The sequence below is a fragment of the Phaenicophaeus curvirostris genome, chromosome 10 (assembly GCF_032191515.1).
Source record: "Phaenicophaeus curvirostris isolate KB17595 chromosome 10, BPBGC_Pcur_1.0, whole genome shotgun sequence".
NCBI lineage: Eukaryota > Metazoa > Chordata > Aves > Cuculiformes > Cuculidae > Phaenicophaeus > Phaenicophaeus curvirostris.
Window position 1 is genome coordinate 21005231 of NC_091401.1, and position 20434 is coordinate 21025664.

The window sequence follows — 20434 nt, forward strand, 5'->3', positions numbered from 1 at the left end:
AAGTTTACCTCACAGAGAAATATGCAGTGAGTACCTACACAAATGGCATTTTTCTCCATGAAATCCAGGTGGACATGGATGCTTGCAGCCTCCTGTCTCATGGTCGCACAAAACATCAGTAGGACAGTTGCACCTCAGTTTGCAACCAGCCCCATAAAAGCCAGGTGTGCACTCTAGAAAAGGCAAGTAGACACAGAACACGTTTAAGAAAAAGAAAGACTTAAAAAAACTAAACAAAAGTCAGAAAATAATTTGGTAGAAATTTACAGAGAATCTATTGTAATGTACGTTTTAGAGGTGCCGACAGCAAAGTGTAAATAGTTATTAAACACTTGCATGGATGTTTCAAAGAGGTTACTGCTTAAATACAACCCAGAAACAGAGTGGTAGAATACTCAAGAATATATTCAATTACAGCTATTACAGAATTACTCTTCTTATCTGTCTGTACCTTCTGCTGGTCTCTGCCTTGGTGCAAAGCCAGTGCTGGTATAGCAATGCTCTCCCCCTAGAACTAAGCACATCACCAAGAATGTGAAAGATATTAAACATCACTACTATTATTCTCCACCAAACCCCTCAGAACTGGTGTCATAAACCTGACACGTTCCTGCCTGCCCAGAGAGGAATCTGAAGGGAGGATCTTTACTGCATTACTCCATTACTGACTATGTGCAAGCATTAACGTGGAATACAATTCTCTTTGAACTACCCCCAAAACCTACAAAGAATAAGTTGAATTCAAAACCTCCAAATCTGAAGGAAAGTTAGCATTACTGAAACCATTCACAAATAATCCTGCTGCCATAAAACACAGATTTTGCCACTTATTTACTGTCTACGCAGAAAAAGGAAAGAACAAAAATGAAGACTTGCGCAATCTTCATTATTTAGGGCCGAATTTAGGGCCATATTAGAATTCGGTTTCTATGTTTCTGTTGTCATTTGATCAGGCTAAAAATCCTGCATTCTTAAGCTGTATTCTCCTTGATGTCCCTCTAAGCCCTGTGATATCAGGCACTCATGAAATCTGCTGTATGAAAAAACACAGATAAAATAATTAGTAGAATATGAATATATTAGTAGCAGCAACAGCCAAACAAAGCAAATGGAGGGAAGAATGAGAAGTAATGCTAGGACTAAGGAATAAGCAGACACAGGGAATTTAGCTTTCTATTTTACCTTTCTGACACTTTTTGCCATGATAACCAGGCTTGCAGGTGCAAGTCCCATTCCTCGCGTTACATTCCAGCGTGTGCTCTTTCACGCACTGACACTCCTCCGAGCAGCCAGCTCCGAAGGCCCACCTGGGACAGGCTGCAGTCAGATGAAAAGGAATCATTAGCTCTGTAATTATGCATGGGTTATTTGAAATTGCACACTGCTGCAGAATGCAACTGCTGCAAAAAGCAAAACATTCATTTTACTTTCAGCATATACATCCACTTTCCTATGACAGTGCCTTTTAATGTGTGGGTGTGTAAAATATAGTTTACATGAATCCTATATTAAGTAATTCATTTCATTTTAAGCAATATGTGGTGAGTGCAAGAAACAGACACGTTTCAAAGTGAACTTGGTTAGGTTTCTGAATGAAAAAATATTTGCACACACTCAAGACAAAAGCTTCCATGAAAACAATTAATAAATCACACAACTAGTTTTCAATCTTACATAGACAACCAAAACCCGTAAGTGCAAAGACTACCTATTTTGAAACAATTGTTGTTTGATTCTTTTTATTCCCATTTAACATTCCGCCCCCATCCTGACCCAGCCAGCCCTGTTCCTCAGCTCCCACTCCAACCACATTGGCAGCCACTGACTAGGTCCGAACAGTCTTTAACCTCACCAACAACCCTAACATTAACCTGTCAACCTCAATCCACCCCTGCCTATAGTCCTCACCTTTGTGCACCAGTAAACCTCAGACCTTATGGCTAAAATTAATTGCTAGAGGAAAAGATTAATGAAGTTTCTGGGGCTTGCTGGCACGTGTCAAAAGTCACGCCCTCCCACTACTCCCAGCTCATCACAGAACTCAAAGCCTCGCTCATTTTATACATGATGTGGAATCCTTTTAAGATTGTTATGTTGTACATGTGTTAAATAAACAGATCTGAAAAATTATGGGGACTTACTAAGATGGCAGAAGCGCCCGTATAGTCCAGGGTCACACAAGCAGGCTCCATAGTGTCTGTGGCAATAGCCATTGTTGGCACAGTTGCATCGTTTGTTACAGTTCTTCCCAAAGAAACCTTTTGGGCAGCCTTTTGAGTGCACAAACACAACAGGCAATCAGCTGTTAAGTGTTAAAACATGAACATCATAGAGTCATAGAATCACCAGGTTGGAAAAGACCCACCGGATCATCGAGTCCAACCATCCCTATCAAACACTAAACCATGTCCCTCAGCGCCTCATCCACCCGTCCCTTAAACACGTCCAGGGAAGGTGACTCAACCGCCTCCTTGGGCAGCCGGTCCCAGTGCCCAATGATCCTTTCCATGAAAAAATTTTTCCTGATGTCCAGCCTAAATCTCCCCAAACCAGCTCTCTTTCTGTTGTTACAGAAAAGACCATGTCAATTTTGTTGCTGACCTGGGGCTCTGCACAATGCATCCTTACAAGGTACTTGCTTTCTTTCACCTATTATTCAAACAAAAGTGAAAGACAAGCCACAGCATTATAGTACATCTTGTGCAACGGAGGCTTTTCCCACTTGGGCCCCTAAGAGTCACTGCGCACAACCACACCTAGACTGAAACAAGGGGGAAGAAGTGGTGAGGATTCAGGTGCCCACGACCCCCAGTAAGATGAGGTGAGCCCTACCATCTTCACAAAGCTTGCCGTGCACACCAGGGGGGCAGTGACACTGCCCTGAGACGCGGTCACAGGAGCCTCCATTCTGGCACTTGCAAATGCTGGCACAACCTCTGCCGTATGTCCCGGGGGAGCAAGCTGTGGAGAAAGCAGGGAAGTTGAATGGGCCAAAATAACCTTTCCCCCTCCTCAGAGTGAAGCAAAGTCATATAGAATTATAGAATCATAGAATCACCAGGTTGGAAAAGACCCATCGGATCATCAAGTTCAACCATTCCTATCAAATACTAAACCATGCCCCTCAGCGCGATGTATCCAAATTCTCCCCTGCACATGCTACTCTTCACACAAGGCTCAAAAAACATCGCCTATAAAGAACAAAGCTTAAAAATCAGGGTACTGTTTTTAATATTTGGAGATAACTATTTTAAATTATTTTCCCCTCCCAAACACTATTTTAAAAATAACATTGTGTTTTTCTAACATAATGTCTTAAATTCCTCAGGTGATCATTGCAGGTACAGATCCACATCAGCACAGGATTCCTTCCTAAAGCCTTCATCTGACTTAACTGACACGTTATCAATGTACATTAGAAATATTACATTTCACAAAAATTTTCATTCAGCTTTTTTGGTTCATTATGAAAGAAATTTAGTTACAGTTTTCTGAAATGTTTAGCTTATCCTAAACCCATGAACTATGCAGTATATTTAGAAAGCAAGACAGAAGTGTGAAAACAATCACATATGACTAATTAATATAATTATATATTTATCATGTTCAATGCCTACTTCATTGGACTGCAGGTTTGGCTGAATAATGTAGTCCCATTAAAGTTTTTTTAAATTCCAAAGGTGAATTCCACCAGATTACATGCATGAATATCTAATATAAATACAGAGCAAAAATGTTGTTATTACTATTTATGAAATGAAAGAAAGCATTTGGATCCTTTCTTGAAGTGTTTATAATCTATCCTGAACCAGTAGAGCACCACAAAACAGAATTAAGAATATCCTACCTTGATAGCTTGAACTGTCTTAGGTATATCAGAAATAATCATTTTAATCCTCTTCATTCTTATTATTTCCTATTATTTCAGCTGTCCCCAGTGTTTACAAACCAAACACACAGTCAGTCTCCCAGAATAACTATGGACAGGCTGCTGGTTTCAATAATTCCCAGGTTTTTTTCTATACTTCAGTCCTTGTGATGATGCCTCTCAAACAATCTTGACGGCGATTAACCTGAAAATTGCTGTCTACCAATGCTAAGGAGTAATTCTTCATCGGATCTGTCTCATCAGTGATAGCACAGACTCTCTGAGTATGATGGCCCACATGAACACCATGAACCAGGAGTACCCCTCTCAAACATGGGAGCCCTGCTCTGTGAAGTCAGATAAGTTGTGCCAAACTGCAGATGATGAACAGTACACGGTACATCCAAAGATCACCACTCTATCTTTCCTGTTGGTTTTGACACGTGCTTTTAAACAATCTGCCAGGAAGCAGAAATAAGGGGAGTAAAAACCTGTTATAAAGGACACTGGCTGACTTGGCAAGAGAATTCCGAAAAATAAAATTTTCAATATTAAAAATTAATTCCAAGAAAAATGTTAATTATAAAAAGAATGCTGAGGAAAAAAAAACCCAAAACCAACAAAAACAAAAGCAGGCCCCAGTTTACCAAGAGAAGGAGAAAAAAGAAAAAAGGGGCAATTCCTTGGGATGCTATCAAGGAAAAATCAAATTTAACATCTATGTCTACCCAGTTTGTCACAGCACCTGCCAGGACAAACTTCTGAAAGTCAGCAAGACAAGTCGAGCAGCAAAGCATGGCAAACGCTGGCACTTTTCAGCAGCAGAGGAAATAGGAACGAACACCAACACAAGTACTTTGGAAGGTGTACTATACTGTACTGTATGGTAGAGACCTCATTGTTTGCAGGTTCATATTGTTTACTGTAGCAACCCTTAGAACCTCTATTTTATGTGTCAAATTACAATAAAATTTTGATCTGTCTATGAGGCAGCAGTGCTCCTAAGAGAGCTTTGCAGAATAAAAGTAGACAGGTTATTCCTATTTCCTACCTATCTGCATTGTCACAGCACTAGAACACCGGCCCCAGTTTACAAACACACTGTACTCACTTTCATTACAGATAATACCAATCCACCCAGGTGAGCAAATACAGCCACTGTGTTCACTGTTGCATCTGCCTCCATTCAGACAATCCTCACAGCTCAAGCTACAGTCGCTGCCAAAAGTGTTATCAAGGCAAACTGAAATGAAAAAACACAGAAGACATAGTGAGCACCCAGACAAAATACTTCTACAGGCTCCTGCCTATCGTTTCTGCACTATCAAGTGCAAAGAGGAACCTGCATGACATTGACAGATACTGTACATCATTAAAAGTATTTCTTGGGAGAGAATCTCCTTTTCCCCTTGCTAGGCTATCCTTTTTGTTCTTCTGTTCAGTGGTATTTTTAACAGCATAGTTTGAGTGTTATCCTAAGAAAAAAGGAGCATAATACATGTTTGTCGCTTCTTTTTTTCATCAGAGATATGAAAAAAGGGGTGAATCTTATATGAAAATGCATTCCTCTCCCACCTTCCCCATCCTCTTTTTCCCCTTACACCCACTGACATGCACACCCTCATGTTCTTTCTTCATAGGGGTCTATTGAGAAAAACATAGAAAATAAACATTTCTCCCTGCTAAAATACCTTGGTGACATTAAGATCCTATCCACACCATCAGTTTATTGCCTTCGAAACCTTATGGCAGTGGCTGGAAGCTTTCTGGAAGGGGATTTAGAAGAACACCTGAAAGTGAGCTGGTAGATTATTTCAGCTAACAGTAAGTCAGCAGGCTGGTTGTTTTTCATTTTCTATGCGAGGCCAGATTTCCTCTCGATCTCAGCACCCAGCTGTTCCTTTTGCTGAAGCTGAACAAATGCCCAAGCTTTCAGAGACATTTAGAATCCCATTGCTTGGGACAGGTTACAAATTCATACTTTAGAAGAAGAAAACAGGCTACCATTAAAAACGTTATGCTTCAACATTAAAAAGTCATTCAATCTATAGAAAATAGTCAATCACTTATATCAGCTTAATATTTAAAGCTGTCCTTTTATAATATAGACAGCAGCACAAAAACATGTCTGAAAGCATAAGGAATAAATCAACATTTGGGAGGTGAAAGTACTTACTAAACCATTAAAGGTTTCATTCCTCCATCACCTTTTCCTACAAACAGTCGTGTGCAGCAAAGCCGCAGCTTTAGAAGAAGTGCAGACACCCACCTATGACTGATAATACCCAAATTTACGTGGCTCCAACATAAATAAAACATGAAAAAATGGTCAATAAATATTTGATTGTGGTCTCTGGGCCTGGTAATTTTGCCTGTGGTTATTTCATTTACCAGTTTCCCAATCGGTTATCTGTGTTGTTGAATCTGGCTGGATGCTATGTGATTCTGAAGGGCTTAACTGTTTTGTTCATAAATATAAGTTAAATTTTTATTAAAGCCAAGACCAGTTCCTGATTTCTCCCTGTAGGGCACAGTCCTCAGATGAGTAATTGGAGCTTATATAAAAATCACAGGACATACGTAACAAAAAAAAAAAAACCTCATTCATTCCACCTTGGTGACCCACCAACACATACTGCGCTCACCAGAAACAAAGCACAGGGTTTCAACTTATAATACTCTTTTAAGTGGTGAAATTTCCACCTTCATGTGGAAAGACTGAAGTCATATGAAGTCCAGGTGCAATGCTGCTTTGTACTGACTCGTGTTACTGTCTGTACCCATGTTCACTACCAGTTGTGCCAAGCCTGAGGACAGACTGAGCTCTATGTGGGTGAGTCCATGATTCTCCTGGAGAATATGCCTAAAGCATGTTCTCCAGAATATGAATCTGAATCTCCAGAAAGTGGTTTCTGAATCTCCAGAAAGTGTTTTTTTTCCACAAACAAGAATGCAAATATCTTAAGCAAAAACTTCTCCAATTACTATAATTATAAACAGGCACACATACCCCCCTCCTTGCCCCTTTCCTAGGTCTAGAAGAAAGGAAGCATTTCCCAAGGGCTTGTTCTCAGTAGATTTTGTGCATTGAAAACCCATGGAATCCTCTCACCCCTGGGATGAACAAGATCTTTCTGTCTGTTGCTGCTGGGGCTTTGTGCAGACACCCAGTTTTTCCAGGAAGCCTCCCATCCCTTGTTTGCTATGCTCCTCACTTTTCCCAGGTCTCACCACCTCCAGGCAGCAGCAGCAGCCAGAATCAGGGAAGCCTTCCTGTTCCCCAAACTTGTCGCATTTGGAACGGGACACGTGGCATGGAGGACAAGCAAAAACCAGGATTAAGGCTCACCCCTTCTCTGCTCCTCATGGTGGCTGAAGCCCAGTCAGTCCAGCATCACTCTCACCCTAAATAGCCTTTCCAAGACTATTCTCCCACTTTGTTGTGATGGCTAAAAGCAAAGCTCATTCACTCACCGACCCTGTGCACCACGTTGAGCTCTCCTCGTGGGTCTTCATCCTCGAAGAGGGAACCAAGCGTGTAGTGAAGAAGCTGGGGAGGATCTCTGAACTGCAGCCCCGGTGCCCCAGCGAACCCCACTGCCTCCTCCACAGCCACCTCCTCCACAGCCACCTCCTCCTCATCTAGGGCTGACAGACGCACATGCCATCAGGACCTGGCCCAAATCTTCCTCTGTGACACTTTCCTCTCATTTACATCATCTTTTTTTTTATTATGCGGGTAGATTTTCCAGCTACACCCCTGTGCAGTCTGCACAGCAGTCACAGCCAACTCATTTTCTCATCTTTATTTATAAACAGTTATTTTTATACAAAAAAGAGAAAAGAGGTAGTGGAGGAAATATCTTTCCCTTTCCTTTCTTCTGGAAACAAATTCTGGTCCTGGAGAGTCCGAAAAAAATTAAACAGGGAGTTTAATTTTCCTCACTTGATGTTTGAGATTATTTTTAGTTAATGAAGATCATTACTCCAGCTCATTTTGGAGATGATACATATAGAATAGAATGGCTGTCCAATTTTTTCTTTTTTTTTTTTCAGAAAAACTAGAATTTGAGTCTTAAAAATGATAGAAAATCAGTTAGCTTTCTTTTTGGAGTTGTATAAAATATAAAACTTTCCCCAAGGTTTAGCAGGTGCTAAAATTAAGCAATAAAATCAATTAAATAAAATAAATATATTTATTTATAATAAAATTATAAATTTAATAATAATAATATTAAATAATTAATGAATTAATAAATAAAATAAAATAAATAAATTAATAAAATTAATAATTTTAATATTAAGTTAATAAAATTAAGTTGCTAGGCTAAACTCTATAGTGGCTACCCTGACAGAAATCCAGAATCACACCACTGACTTTAGTTCATCAAAGTAGCATCTGGCTACTTTCTTTCCACAGGATGTTAAGCTTCGACAAGTAGCGCAAGAAAACTGTCAAAACAGTATTTATTTGTAAAACATGAAGTTTAGATTTTCAAACATATCCAGGGGATTTAATTGTTCACCTCCCATTAATCTTTGGCAAAACCCATTACTTGAGGATGAACTTGGGATCCATGTACGGCGTGCAGATCTACCCTGGCCACATTAGGAGATGGGCTCCCAAAATCCCAGGATCTGCGAAAATCTCAGTTCAATTTACATTTTAAATCAGTGGGAAATGCTTAATGGCCTACAAGATACTAAAATAACTCACCAGTGCAGGACCGTCTGTTAACACCAAGCCTGTAACCCTCCTTACACGCACATTCGTATGACCCCAGAGAATTAACACAGAAATGATCACAATTGCCATTATCAAGATGACATTCATCCACATCTAGGAAAAATCAGATATAAATTCTGATTAGGTGCAAATATCTCTGCTTCAAGAGTATGCTCTGTGCCTGGCTGCATCTGAATAACTATCCTGTATTTAACAAAACCTGATTTTCTTAGTACTTTGGGGCTCTTCCTTTATCACTAGTATTGGAGATACTAAAACATTTCAGGGCAACGCGGAATCGATTATTTCACCAATGTTTGTGTCTCAAGTGTAAACAGCTGCTTGAAGCAGTTAAACTCAGTTGATCCTTTGGTTATTTTGAGGGCTCTCTTTTTGTAGAAGTACTCTTTAACACACATCAATATACAGTGTCCACAGAGAGAGGAGGAAAAGTTCCTCTTCACTGGCTTGTCTCCGACAGCCCCACTTCTCCATGCCCGATGCTGGGTTATTACTGTATTCCAGTCTTATGAAGTGGAAACCATACATTTGTAAAACCTTATCAGCAAAACTGGCATACAGTCACTGATTCTCTTACTATGCCCGCAAAGCCCTATGATGAGCTTTGACAGCATTTCTTCTGTTGTGCTTAGTTAGATCAAGCCACCAGAGTGAAAGCGCTCACCATCACAGGTGCAGCCGTCGGCATTCAGCTGGAACCCCGCTTTGCAGGCACATTCATAGCCACCCGCGTAGTTTATGCAGAATTGGGAGCAGCAGGACTCTCCGGTCTCACACTCATCCAGCTCTGCAAGGAAGGGGCAGCTCATTCAGTCCCAGGATACGGTCTGAGCTGCTGCCAAAGGTTCGCTTGGTAGCTACTGTGCTTTCCAGCACGTGCCTTTCTATCTCTTCTTCTCCCCTCACCCACATAAAATGCTGTCTGAATCCTGACAGCAGCTGTCCTCTACCTGCTCCCACAGCAGCCAATATCTTCCGTGCCCAGGGAGAGGCATCTTTTCTTCAAGTCTTAGCTACTATGAGATGATTTACAAAACAGACAACAACTAAGTCTCATCAGTTCACAAATACTATCTATTTAAAAGTCACCTACATTTAACCGTGTGGACGCTTGTAAGTTTAACTTTATTCAATGCAAACTAACTGTGAAACAAAGCTCTTGATACAACAAGGCATCTGCTGGACATAAGTAGACTGCTTTTTTTTGTTTTTTCAGCTTTTGATAACTAATTACCCATTGCTTTATCTTGCCCTGTGTCCATCTGGATATTGGTATCAGTGACACCAGTGTTCTGGTGATTAGATACGAGAATCAAGCTGTTATCTCTTCACTCCAGGCTCTCAGCTGATCTCAGCCCCTGCAGCCTGCTGACCAGGTTGGTGGCCATGCAAGGGCCACCTTGTCAATGCTGAGTCTGCAAAATGCTTTGAACGTTATCCAGACGAGCAGCCACAGATGAGAAAGGTCACTGTCTCAATTAACCTTGGAAGGAGTACCAACATTATTAGGAAACATCAACAGCAAAAAAGGAGAAAGAAAACGTAATTAATCAATCGAGGTGAGGAGGTCAGCATGAAAATGATTAATGCATGTTATTTGAACACAGAGCGTCTTCCAGAAATGTCACAAGTCGAGCTCCTCTGCAGTACATCAGATGATGTCTTGCTCTGGGGTCTAGTAACAGCCCTTTGACTGTGTAGGAATGTGAAATGTGCATCCAACAAAAAGGACATCTTTGCTGTTAGGAGCAGATTTTACGTCCTCAGCCTTGCCAAACCTTCCCCTGCACTCTTAATTCCATTACTGTGGATAGAGTAACAGCTTCCCCCCGAAATCTCCATCAGCAGATCACAGAGCTGGGGCACGAGCAGGAGGCTGCCCTCCCTCCTCTTATCCGTACTCAAATGAAACTGCATAACCCACCCTACCCCTACAAGGCTCTGGGTCCAAATTTGCCTCCCCGCACTTCTTTTCCTTGGGTTTTAAGCTCCAGCACCAACTGCCCTTACAGAGCTCAGTGTTTCCCTGCTCCTCCCTCTCTCCTGCACTTGGCTTTTTTTGTTGCAAGACTCCTTGTCTGTAACGACTCTCACATTCACCAGAGCTCCCGCACTCTACCTCTCCTCCTGTCTTACTACACTGTTCTGTGATGCCTGCTCTTATTTTACCCCATTCCCTCATCTTGGCTAGTCTTTAAAATTTTTATGGAATAGTGACAGCAAGTCTAAACTAGAATGAGATACAGATTGCATAGCAAAAGATGTAAACAAAAAAAAAGTGATATCATGAAATCACTTAAAACATGAAGGAATTTTTAAGCTCTTCTCTCCAAATAAAACCAAATCTAACTCCATTGCTTTCATTTCCTAAGTAAGACTTCTCACAGCCAGAAGTGCAATCTCATCTTTAAGCAAATCTGATGGAAATACAGCAACTTCTATAGCACAAGGTGGAGTATGTGTATCAAGCACTTCAGAACAGCAGTGCTGCAACTCCCAAACAGCACCAATCCTCCTCCCAGCCACAAGCTGAGGAAGGGAAAGAAAAAAAGTCAGTAAAGTGATGACTGGGCTGAGCAAAATGAGATATGGCCATGGCAACTGGTGATGCACCAAAGTGTCATCCTCCATCTGGGAGGGAGAATTCCTTCCCCTCATAAATTAATAATCCCAGAAAACATGCAGAACAAGGCAAGGTGGAGCAGCAGCAGAGGAAGCTTCAGAGGATGGTATTAATTAAAACTTCTAGAAGAAGGGAAGGGGGTGGGAAAATATTTCCTTAAGTTACATCTCTCCTGCCCTCTCCCCTTGCAGAGAGAACCGTCAAACCTTCTCCCATGGAGGAGCAGTATTTGTCATGAATTACCTGCACATGTTTTGCCATCAAAATCGAGGTGATAGCCATCATCACAGGAGCAGCGTGGCCCAGCAGTCGTGTGCTTGCAGTGGTGAGAGCAGCCACCATTGTTGTCCTGGCAGCTATCAACAATTTCCATTTCAATGCCTTGTGGAGAAATAAATCAGAAGGATGTTAAAAAGCAAGTTCAGGGGGAAAGAGTCACTGGAGGATAAACCTTCTGTAAAAAAGTACCCATAAGACAACCACTGTAGCAGCAAATATAAACTCAGCTCACATACCCAAGAGGAGCATGTTTTGGAGTCACTGAACTCCAGGTATTTGTTTCTTTGTGTCATAACACTGGATGCTCTTGACTTTGATAACATAAAGCCAGTTTGCCATTGCAGCAGTATGCCTGCCATGGGAGTGTTTACAGGTCTCCTGAGATTTATGCTTTGTTTGAATGCAGCTGCAAGTTCTGTCCTTGCTCCAAAGGAGGAAAGGAACCATATGACGAAGCCAGGTGGTTCATCTCAACCCAGACTGCTTATGATTTCCAAAAAGTAGCGTTTAGTTTTGTACGTTAATGGGAAAGAGTTGGATTCTGAAACATTCACCATGTTGGATTCTGAAACATTCAACACAAATGCCTTAAAACATCCATAGCAGAGACCGGTTGGCGAGCCTGACACTGAACCATGAAGCAAAACAATCTGCTGGTTTTGACCCTAGGACATTCCTTCAAGGGGGCATATGGCAGCTCAGCATCTGCTGAGACTTTGTTCTCTCTTCATCAGTAAGAAAGGAATAACAGCTCTTCCGTATGCCACTGGGGAAACGAAAGAGTAAACAAAGATTGTAAATTGTTCAAACTCTGGGATAACCCTGGTCATAAATATATGCAGGATGTTTTTATTTTTATTGTTTGCTCTGTAATATTATACATAATGCACAGAGAATCACCATCGCCTGAGACTTGCTCAACATCAAGAAAAAATATCAGAAAATCACAATGAAATCTAAGTAGTCTAATCCACTTTCTTATCCACCTAACAGATCATTTTGTGTCTATATATTAATGCATTTCCGCTGCTCTGTACTACTCATGGTTCCAATCACCTATGAAATAATTCTCCAGGATGTCTCTCACATAATTGGGTGTTCATTTTAATGTATGTTAATGCCTTGAAACTGATTTCCATCCTTACTATTTCTTGCACACACATTCTTTTGGAAAGCATTAATTCTCTGGCATGCAGCATATTTTCCTAAGGAAATTCTGCTGAAAGTTCTAGCACAGTATTATTAGATTGAATGATTGTTGCCCACCTCTGCTAAAACAGGTTGTGCTTTTGTCTGGATTCCAGTGAGCTTATGCTAAGTTCATAATAACACCTGCTCTTCCACACAACCTCCTTTATTAAACTAAATTTGCCCTCCAGGATAACCTGGGGATCATCTAGCAATTCACAGTGCTGGGAGTCAGTCCCCTTCTCAAGATCAGTAGTGCTAAGAAACCCCACTGGCAAGAAGTAAGTATGTGAAGGAAGACAACAGAGCTCAGCATCATTTTAGTTTGGAATCTTCAGTTGTTCAAATATTTTGTCATCCCCACCACCCCCACCTTTTTTTTTTTTTTTTTTTAATTAACCATCTACTTAACAGTGCCAGTTTCAGGAGAAGAGTAAGTAAACCTAGACAGATAAAGACAAGAGTGGAACATCATGTTAGCTTTCTTTTGCATCAGATCTAGCATATTAAAAAATTGGGGAGAAGGGAAGGAATGAATACATTTCACAGAAAAGCAATATTTTGGTATCTCTGCAACAGAATTTGCCAGACTGAAGGTAAACCAACAGGGCTATTTGCTCTTTGAAATGCAGTAATAATGGTCTGAACACAAGCTCAGGAATGCATCAGCCTGCAAAACCAGCAGCAGCAGAATGAAGATGAAGAAAATAGTATTAAGCTTAAGCGCTTGCATACATTTATTTTGCTGGGAGTGCTAATCCAACTGAATTAAAAATGAAGCATAGCAGTTTGCAGATAAGATAGCCTGAAATGCATAGCTGTAAAAGTGTCACTTACGGTAGCACTGCTTTCCATCAGCCCCCAGCTCGAAGCCAGGATTACAGACACAGGTGAAGGACCCCAGATTGTTCACACAACGATGAGCACACCTGGCTCTCCCTTCTGCACACTCATCAATGTCTGTGAAGCAGAGAGAAAGGCAGAGATATTCATTTGGATACTAAAATAAAAAATCATACTGCTCTACATGCACACGGATGTACTTCCAAGCACCCACTGAAAAGAGCATCCTGATGTTAGTCTACAAATAACAGCATCTGATGAATGTAGGAGCACTGAAGTCATAACATTATTCTCCAAAATAATCATTTTTCCTAAACACCACTGACCTTGAACCTTTCAACATGAATAGTTACAATATCAGACATGATATTTATAGTATCAGCCAAAGAAGCTTGTTTGCTGTTCCTACAACAAAAGCAATGGCAAAAGAAGTCAGATAAAGAACAGAAAGAAGTCCTGTCTCCCTGTACCCTAAAATTATCCCCAGGTCCTTATAGGCATTACATTTAAATTAGTAGACCAGAAAATATCTGCTATTTCCTGAATGTTGAATAATTTGCATTAAGGTCTTGTATTTAGGTCTCAGTAGGTATGATGGAGACAGATCTCCTCTGTCACATCCCCAAAATCCTGCAGGTTCCTCTACACAAGTCCAGCAGGGAGGCACCTACTCAAATCAGGAGGCTTGCCTCACCTGTAAGAAAAGAATAAAAGCGAAAAGCTGTAGGTGGGGGGATCTGTCCTTCACCCAGTCCTCTGTCAAGCAACGTGTTCCTCAGCTTTACACTCACCAGTGTGTATCTTGACATTAAATGCCACAAAAGGCATCCTTCTTCCTAAAATCTCAGTGAGGTATAAAAACACTTTTAAGGAATAATTATTGAATTAAAAAAAAAAGGCAAAGAAAAAACTTGTACTAAATACTGCTGCTGTAGAGCCCACCTGCAGAAAATGCCAGCCTTAGTGCAACAACCGACATTATCTTGCACATGGCAAATACTTAACCAACCTCCTGCTCTTTTCTCTTCTTCTGACGTATTTCTTGCAATATAAAGATCACAACTACCCTGGGTCAATCTCTCGCCCACAGGAGAGAACAATCTGGTGTGCGGCTCTTCACCTTTTATCACAACAAACCACTTTCTAATGGGTTTCTTTTTCCATGTGCTGTAACCTATACCATACTCATGGTCCCTTATACTTGTATACAAGTAGCTATGAATGCAATCAGCCTGCTTGCAAAAGGAGGCCCCAGGCAGTGCAACCACCACACAGTCTCATGAAAATTTCAGGATAAGTGACAGCTTCTCTGAAGCAGCAATGTGAATAGCTGCTGCTTAGAACAAAATGGTCTATTTCTCCTTTTTCTGTAATTAATTGTCACTTTGCAAATAGAGTATGTTGGCAAATGCTGCAAATGTTCTTTTCTCTTTTTCTGCTTTTTCAAATGGAAAAATAGTTGGAAAACTGAACCACAGACACCATCCTGCATGCGTTTCTCCATATCTTGTAAATACAGCTAGAAGCCAAAGCATGACACTTTAGTTGCTCTCTGTTTCCTTCTAGCTTGGTTTTCAAAAAGTCAAATGCCAGCTTGAATTTTGCAAAAGACATTCAATAATTTCTAGAAGAAAAAACAATAATTGTATATCCATGGTAAGACATGACAGTGATTCAGAAATCTGTTTCCACAAGGTTGGAAAGAAAAATTGTTCCAATATATAACATTGCAAGTTACCTACAGCTTTAGTTTATACTTACACGTTGACAATCCTGTTAATTTATCTGAGACAAAACTAACAACATGCTGACCTGAGCATTAAACCCACTGCTGTTTCCATCTATTAATCATCAGCATCTACGTTACTTGAAACTATTTTGCTTTTTCAGTAGCCTTACTCATATGAGTAATCCCAGTGAGAGCAGGAAATCGCTAAGATGTGCAGTGCTATTCACAGAAGGGCTTACAGTATTTTGAGTAAAATAGTTAGGGTAGGAAGAAAGTACTTTGCAAAGTACTTACCATGCTGTGTACATAAGAAAATTATTTAATTATTGGCAAAATCTTGGCCAGATTCTCAAAACACATAGTTCAAAATTAGTTTCTGAAAATGTACCAGACAAGGCTGTTAAAAATCTCTGCACCATGAAGTCCACAAGCACTTTTTAACTTCATAAATCTAGCTTCCCAGGATCATATTGAAAGATAAAAGCTGGTATTTTGGTTTCTAAAACCTCTACATTTAGTGTCAGAAATGCTTTACAACTTTTTGAAAATCCCAGACTAAGCACAGGACTTTGGAATCTAACTATTTAAGCTCCTCTCTTTGGAAATCTTACACTTCATGATTTCTTCCTTCACAGTAGTCTCTCTATTAATATGGAAACAGTTCTCCTGCTAAAAAGCCCTTTGAATTCTAAATAGGTTTTCAGTGACCTGTTTCAGACTGTTACTTGAACCAATTTTCCAGGAGCTATATCTGGGACATTATTTTAAAGGGACCCTACAAGAATAATACTACAAATCTGGTTGCTAGAAAGCATGAATTAAGATATTACAGAGTAATTTTCATTTCTAAAATTGTCCTTCAAGACTCTCAGCTGACATAAATATCAGAGAGAACTGCTTCTTCAAAATGCATACATGTATTTGTATAACATATTCTTTTCCATTCAAAGCTCAGTAAGACAGAACACTGATTAATAACTTTCTTTCCAATAAATAGTCCATATTTTCTTACCTAAACAGGACTTCGCGTCTGCAGAAAGATAATGCCCTGGATGACACTCACATTTTGCAATTCCTCTCTCATTCTGACAGATTTGTGAGCATCCTCCATTCCCACTTGTGCACGGGTCTATCACTGAAACCAATTAGAGCACACTGTCAACTTAAAGGTCACGTTTGTATCTGAAAATGGTCTTACCTGCCATCGCTACAACTAACAATGAAGATTACTGTAGCTGTAAGAGATTAGGCTAAAAAAGACCCCAAAAACCAGTAAAACATTTGACAGAATTTGGTGCAAATGTGGTGCATAGTAAAGTTGTTGTTTTTCTGAATGCTACTTTTTCTCTCTTGCTGGACAGTATTTTTCATAGAGTAGCAACAATGCTTTAAACAGCAGGAAACCAGGCTCATATTACACCTTGGAAGCAGGACAAGAAAAGAACATTTTATTCTTATTTTGCTGTAATTGAGCAGATTTCAAGACTTGCTCTAAACAATAGCTATTAGCACTCCAAGATGTGTGAATCTATAAACACATATATCGGTGGAGTTCACCATGGAACAATGTACATTTAAAAGTCTAGAGAAAATAAATGCTAAAGAGCCCCAAAAGACCTCTTTCAGTCTAAAAACATATGCCATTCATGTTGCACATGGAGTTTTTTTCTTTTTTTGAACAATAATCTACTATTTCAAGGATAAGCTGCTCTAAGTGGCAAGTACTCAGAAACACTACTTATAAAATGTCTGCGCAAGCCTCCACCTCAAAGATTTCACAATGTTTTACAGGTTTATTTCAGGAATACATACCTTCTGGAAGCATATTGATGTATTCGCCCAAATAAAGACTTTGCACACACCAAGCCAGGTCTATTTGGACTGTTTGGACATGTCCAATTTGGGTTAAGATCCAGAGTTTTCACAGCAAAATGTGATGTTCTGCACAAGCCTGAGGTATCAGTTTGGAGTATTAATTACACTAACACACTGGTGAATAACATTTACATACATAAATTTGGAGAACACCTTTTAAAATGTGTCCTCTAGAGTCCTTCTTAGCTTCGAATAAACCTTTTCAAAAGTTAAGCCTAGTTCCATACAATTCAAGCTCTAATTCAGTTTTAGCATTTTACTAATTATTGTTCAATTTGAAGCATTTGAGCAGTATTATTCATTTGCCTCCAGTGTGACACGTCCTTCACTGGCTACCTCAAGCTCTCTACAAGCCAACTTCTACCGAGGCAGAAGGAAAGTCAACATCAGTTCAACAGCAGTGGATTCATGGTTTCAGTAATCCTGGGGAAAGTTTGAAGATATTTTCCATTGCTACTTGCTCTTCCAGTGGCCAATCACAAACATATATATAGCTACGAAAGAGAAGAGAATTTGAAAGACCTTTATTTTACATAGATGCATTTAAGTATCTGGTAGGTTTTTTCATTTCCTCCAGTTTTCACTTTTCTATGTAGCCAGTGGCATTTTGTGCCACCACTTGGTGCAAAGGAGCAAGTTGCCCCAGAACATCTTCAGATTTCCTCAGTTCACCTCCTGCCATCTCAAGAATGTGACAATTCAATTCTGCAGGCTGAGAGTCTGACTTAATAGTATTTTGAAAAAAATAAAATCACTGAACTGAAATTTACTGTTGGACTTTCAACACAGTATGTTGGAAGTAGGTTTCCAAAGGACAACAGTGCTTCATCCTATGTGGCACTTTCAAGGCTGACAACTCGCCTCTGCAGTTTGACAATTTGTGGTCTACGAAGGATTTAGCTTCAAGCAATAACCCATTCTTTGCTGATATGAAATATTGAAATACTTACTGATTCATTTTCTGTTTGGATAAATTAAGTGAAATCAGCATCAAACAGCATCTGTTAAACCTGCATATTATAATGGTTTTCAGAGCATCTGAAGCTTTAATTTGAGAATTATTACATTATAGAGTAAAACTATTTATAATACCATGTGACATGATAACAAGCAAACAACAAATTATAGGGAAGATGATAGCAAACATAGCAATTTGGATAAGATAGCAGCCTTGGAATTCCTTAGACAAGATGAAAATTTGTAAAGTGAAGCTATTCAGAACATAAGGCAACCACCGATCAATTTGTTTTCCATTGACTTATCTGTTCCTTCCTGTTATAGGCAGGTTTCAGGAAAACCTAAAAATAAATCATTAGCGTTCCTTTTCTGACACTTCTGGCTCTTACTGTTTAACTCAATAACTTCAGTGGATAATAGATTCCATCCTACAAAGCTCTATTCCAAGCCCTTAAGTGATATGGCAAAAAAATTTACTGTAACTTTCATTTCGGACATCCAGGAAATTCAACTGAAAAAATCACGGTGACGGATTCACCTGAAATGGCAGCAACGTTCTATATGTACAAGTAGGGGCTCCGCACATGCTGTGCACTTTCCAGACCTTCACTGCAAGGTTGGAAAGAACAGGTCTAGTTCTCTAGTTCCATCTGCCATGGCCTCTAGGGCACCTAAAGAGGGAGAACTGGGCCTTATTAAGTTAATCTTCTTGCTCACAGTAACCATGACTTTTCACTAGAGAAAACATGAAGTTGTAAGGAGTAAAATTTCCTTCTCATGGCAGGGAAGGTTAGGAGTTGAAATAGCATTGACTTACAGAGGGGAAACTCAAAGTGACTAGAGAAAGATATTTGTTCTTACCATCTCTGGATAACCCAAAAAGGAATCCACTCTAGCAGACACCTTATATAGCCCACTCTCTTACGCAAGTATCACAGCCACTGCTGATTACATCCATAAGTGCTTCACCCCTACAGCAGCTATCTCAGCGCTTTGTCTGATGCCACACCATTCCATCCCATTGTTTTGCCTCCATGCTAAAGGCTGCACGACCTGCTAGGCTTGATATTTCTCTACAACGTTTTAGGACTAAGGGGTGCAAGCATTAGCTCCCAAGAAGTCAGCAGGGATGACTCCACACATGCAGCACGGCTACACTTGCTGTAGTAAATAACATCATAGAATCATAGAATAACCAGGTTGGAAGAGACCCACTGGATCATCGAGTCCAACCATTCCTATCAAACACTAAACCATGCCCCTTAGCACCTTGTCCATCCGTGCCTTAAACACCTCCAGGGAAGGTGACTCAACCACCTCCCTGGGCAGCCTGTTCCAGGGCCCAATGACCCTTTCTGTGAAAAATTTTTTCCTAATGTCCAGCCTAAACCTCCCCTGGTGGAGCTTGAGGCCATTCCCTCTTGTCCTGTCCCCTGTCACCTGGGAGAAGAGGCCAGCTCCCTCCTCTCTACAACCTCCTTTCAGGTAGTTGTAGAGAGCAATGAGGTCTCCCCTCAGCCTCCTCTTCTCCAGGCTAAACAACCCCAGCTCTCTCAGCCGCTCCTCATAAGACCTGTTCTCCAGCCCCTTCACCATCATGAACCTGTGGTTTCTCTGTCCCAACCAGTGGTACAGCAGCTGTCCTTTCTAGTTGGAAATTAAAAGCACCCAGGCTCAACTGAGCTAACTGAGCTCTCCTTGTGAGACAGATTCTCCTTCCTCTGACCACAGAGGTACTCCTGGGAGGGTTGCACAATTATATTTTGATTTACACCACCCTGAACACAGACAACCGGGCATACACATGAACTCCAAATAAGGTCTCACCTGCAGACAAAGCTGACCTTGCCCTTTCTCCACTGTTCAGTAATTATCGGCTGGTGACAAACTGCTGCCTTTGGTAGGTAGCTGACCCTCACCAGCCTCACGATGTGAGGGAGTGAACAGTGACAGCTGCCTGCACAGTGGCAAAACCTCACCAATTAGCAACTGAGTCTGCTCGTTTTCCTGCTGAGCTCAAACCAGTTGCTGGTAGCTGATAAGGCATGATGGTACGTGGAGGTTTGAACTGCTCCATGGCAGCCCAAGGGACAACTCCCACCCAGTCAGGCATCACCACGCTCAAAACATGCCAATCCAACCTGCGTCCTACCACAACACTGTAAAAACCACCAAAAAGTTTTATGTAGGGGTCTGAACGCCTAGCTGGCTTAGGCAAGGACATCTTGAGTGCCAGAGGCATTGGATAAACCACAAGAAGTTTGGAAATAGGCTGGAGACCAGTAGAGAAAGGTCTCTGATGCCCTCCTCCCCATTAATCCTCCC

The 20434-nt window shown here is 40.7% G+C and overlaps 1 protein-coding gene across 1 annotated transcript in view; it reads right to left on the reverse strand.

Moving 5' to 3' along the window:
* LOC138724579 (multiple epidermal growth factor-like domains protein 6) overlaps nt 1-20434 on the reverse strand; it is a 171195-nt gene that overhangs the window by 39137 nt on the left and 111624 nt on the right. Inside the window, 11 exon segments of the mRNA XM_069864675.1 lie at nt 39-173; nt 1183-1317; nt 2142-2270; nt 2833-2961; nt 4980-5111; nt 7343-7516; nt 8586-8708; nt 9280-9402; nt 11482-11619; nt 13543-13665; nt 16290-16412. Of these exon segments, the coding sequence (XP_069720776.1) occupies nt 39-173; nt 1183-1317; nt 2142-2270; nt 2833-2961; nt 4980-5111; nt 7343-7516; nt 8586-8708; nt 9280-9402; nt 11482-11619; nt 13543-13665; nt 16290-16412 (1464 nt within the window).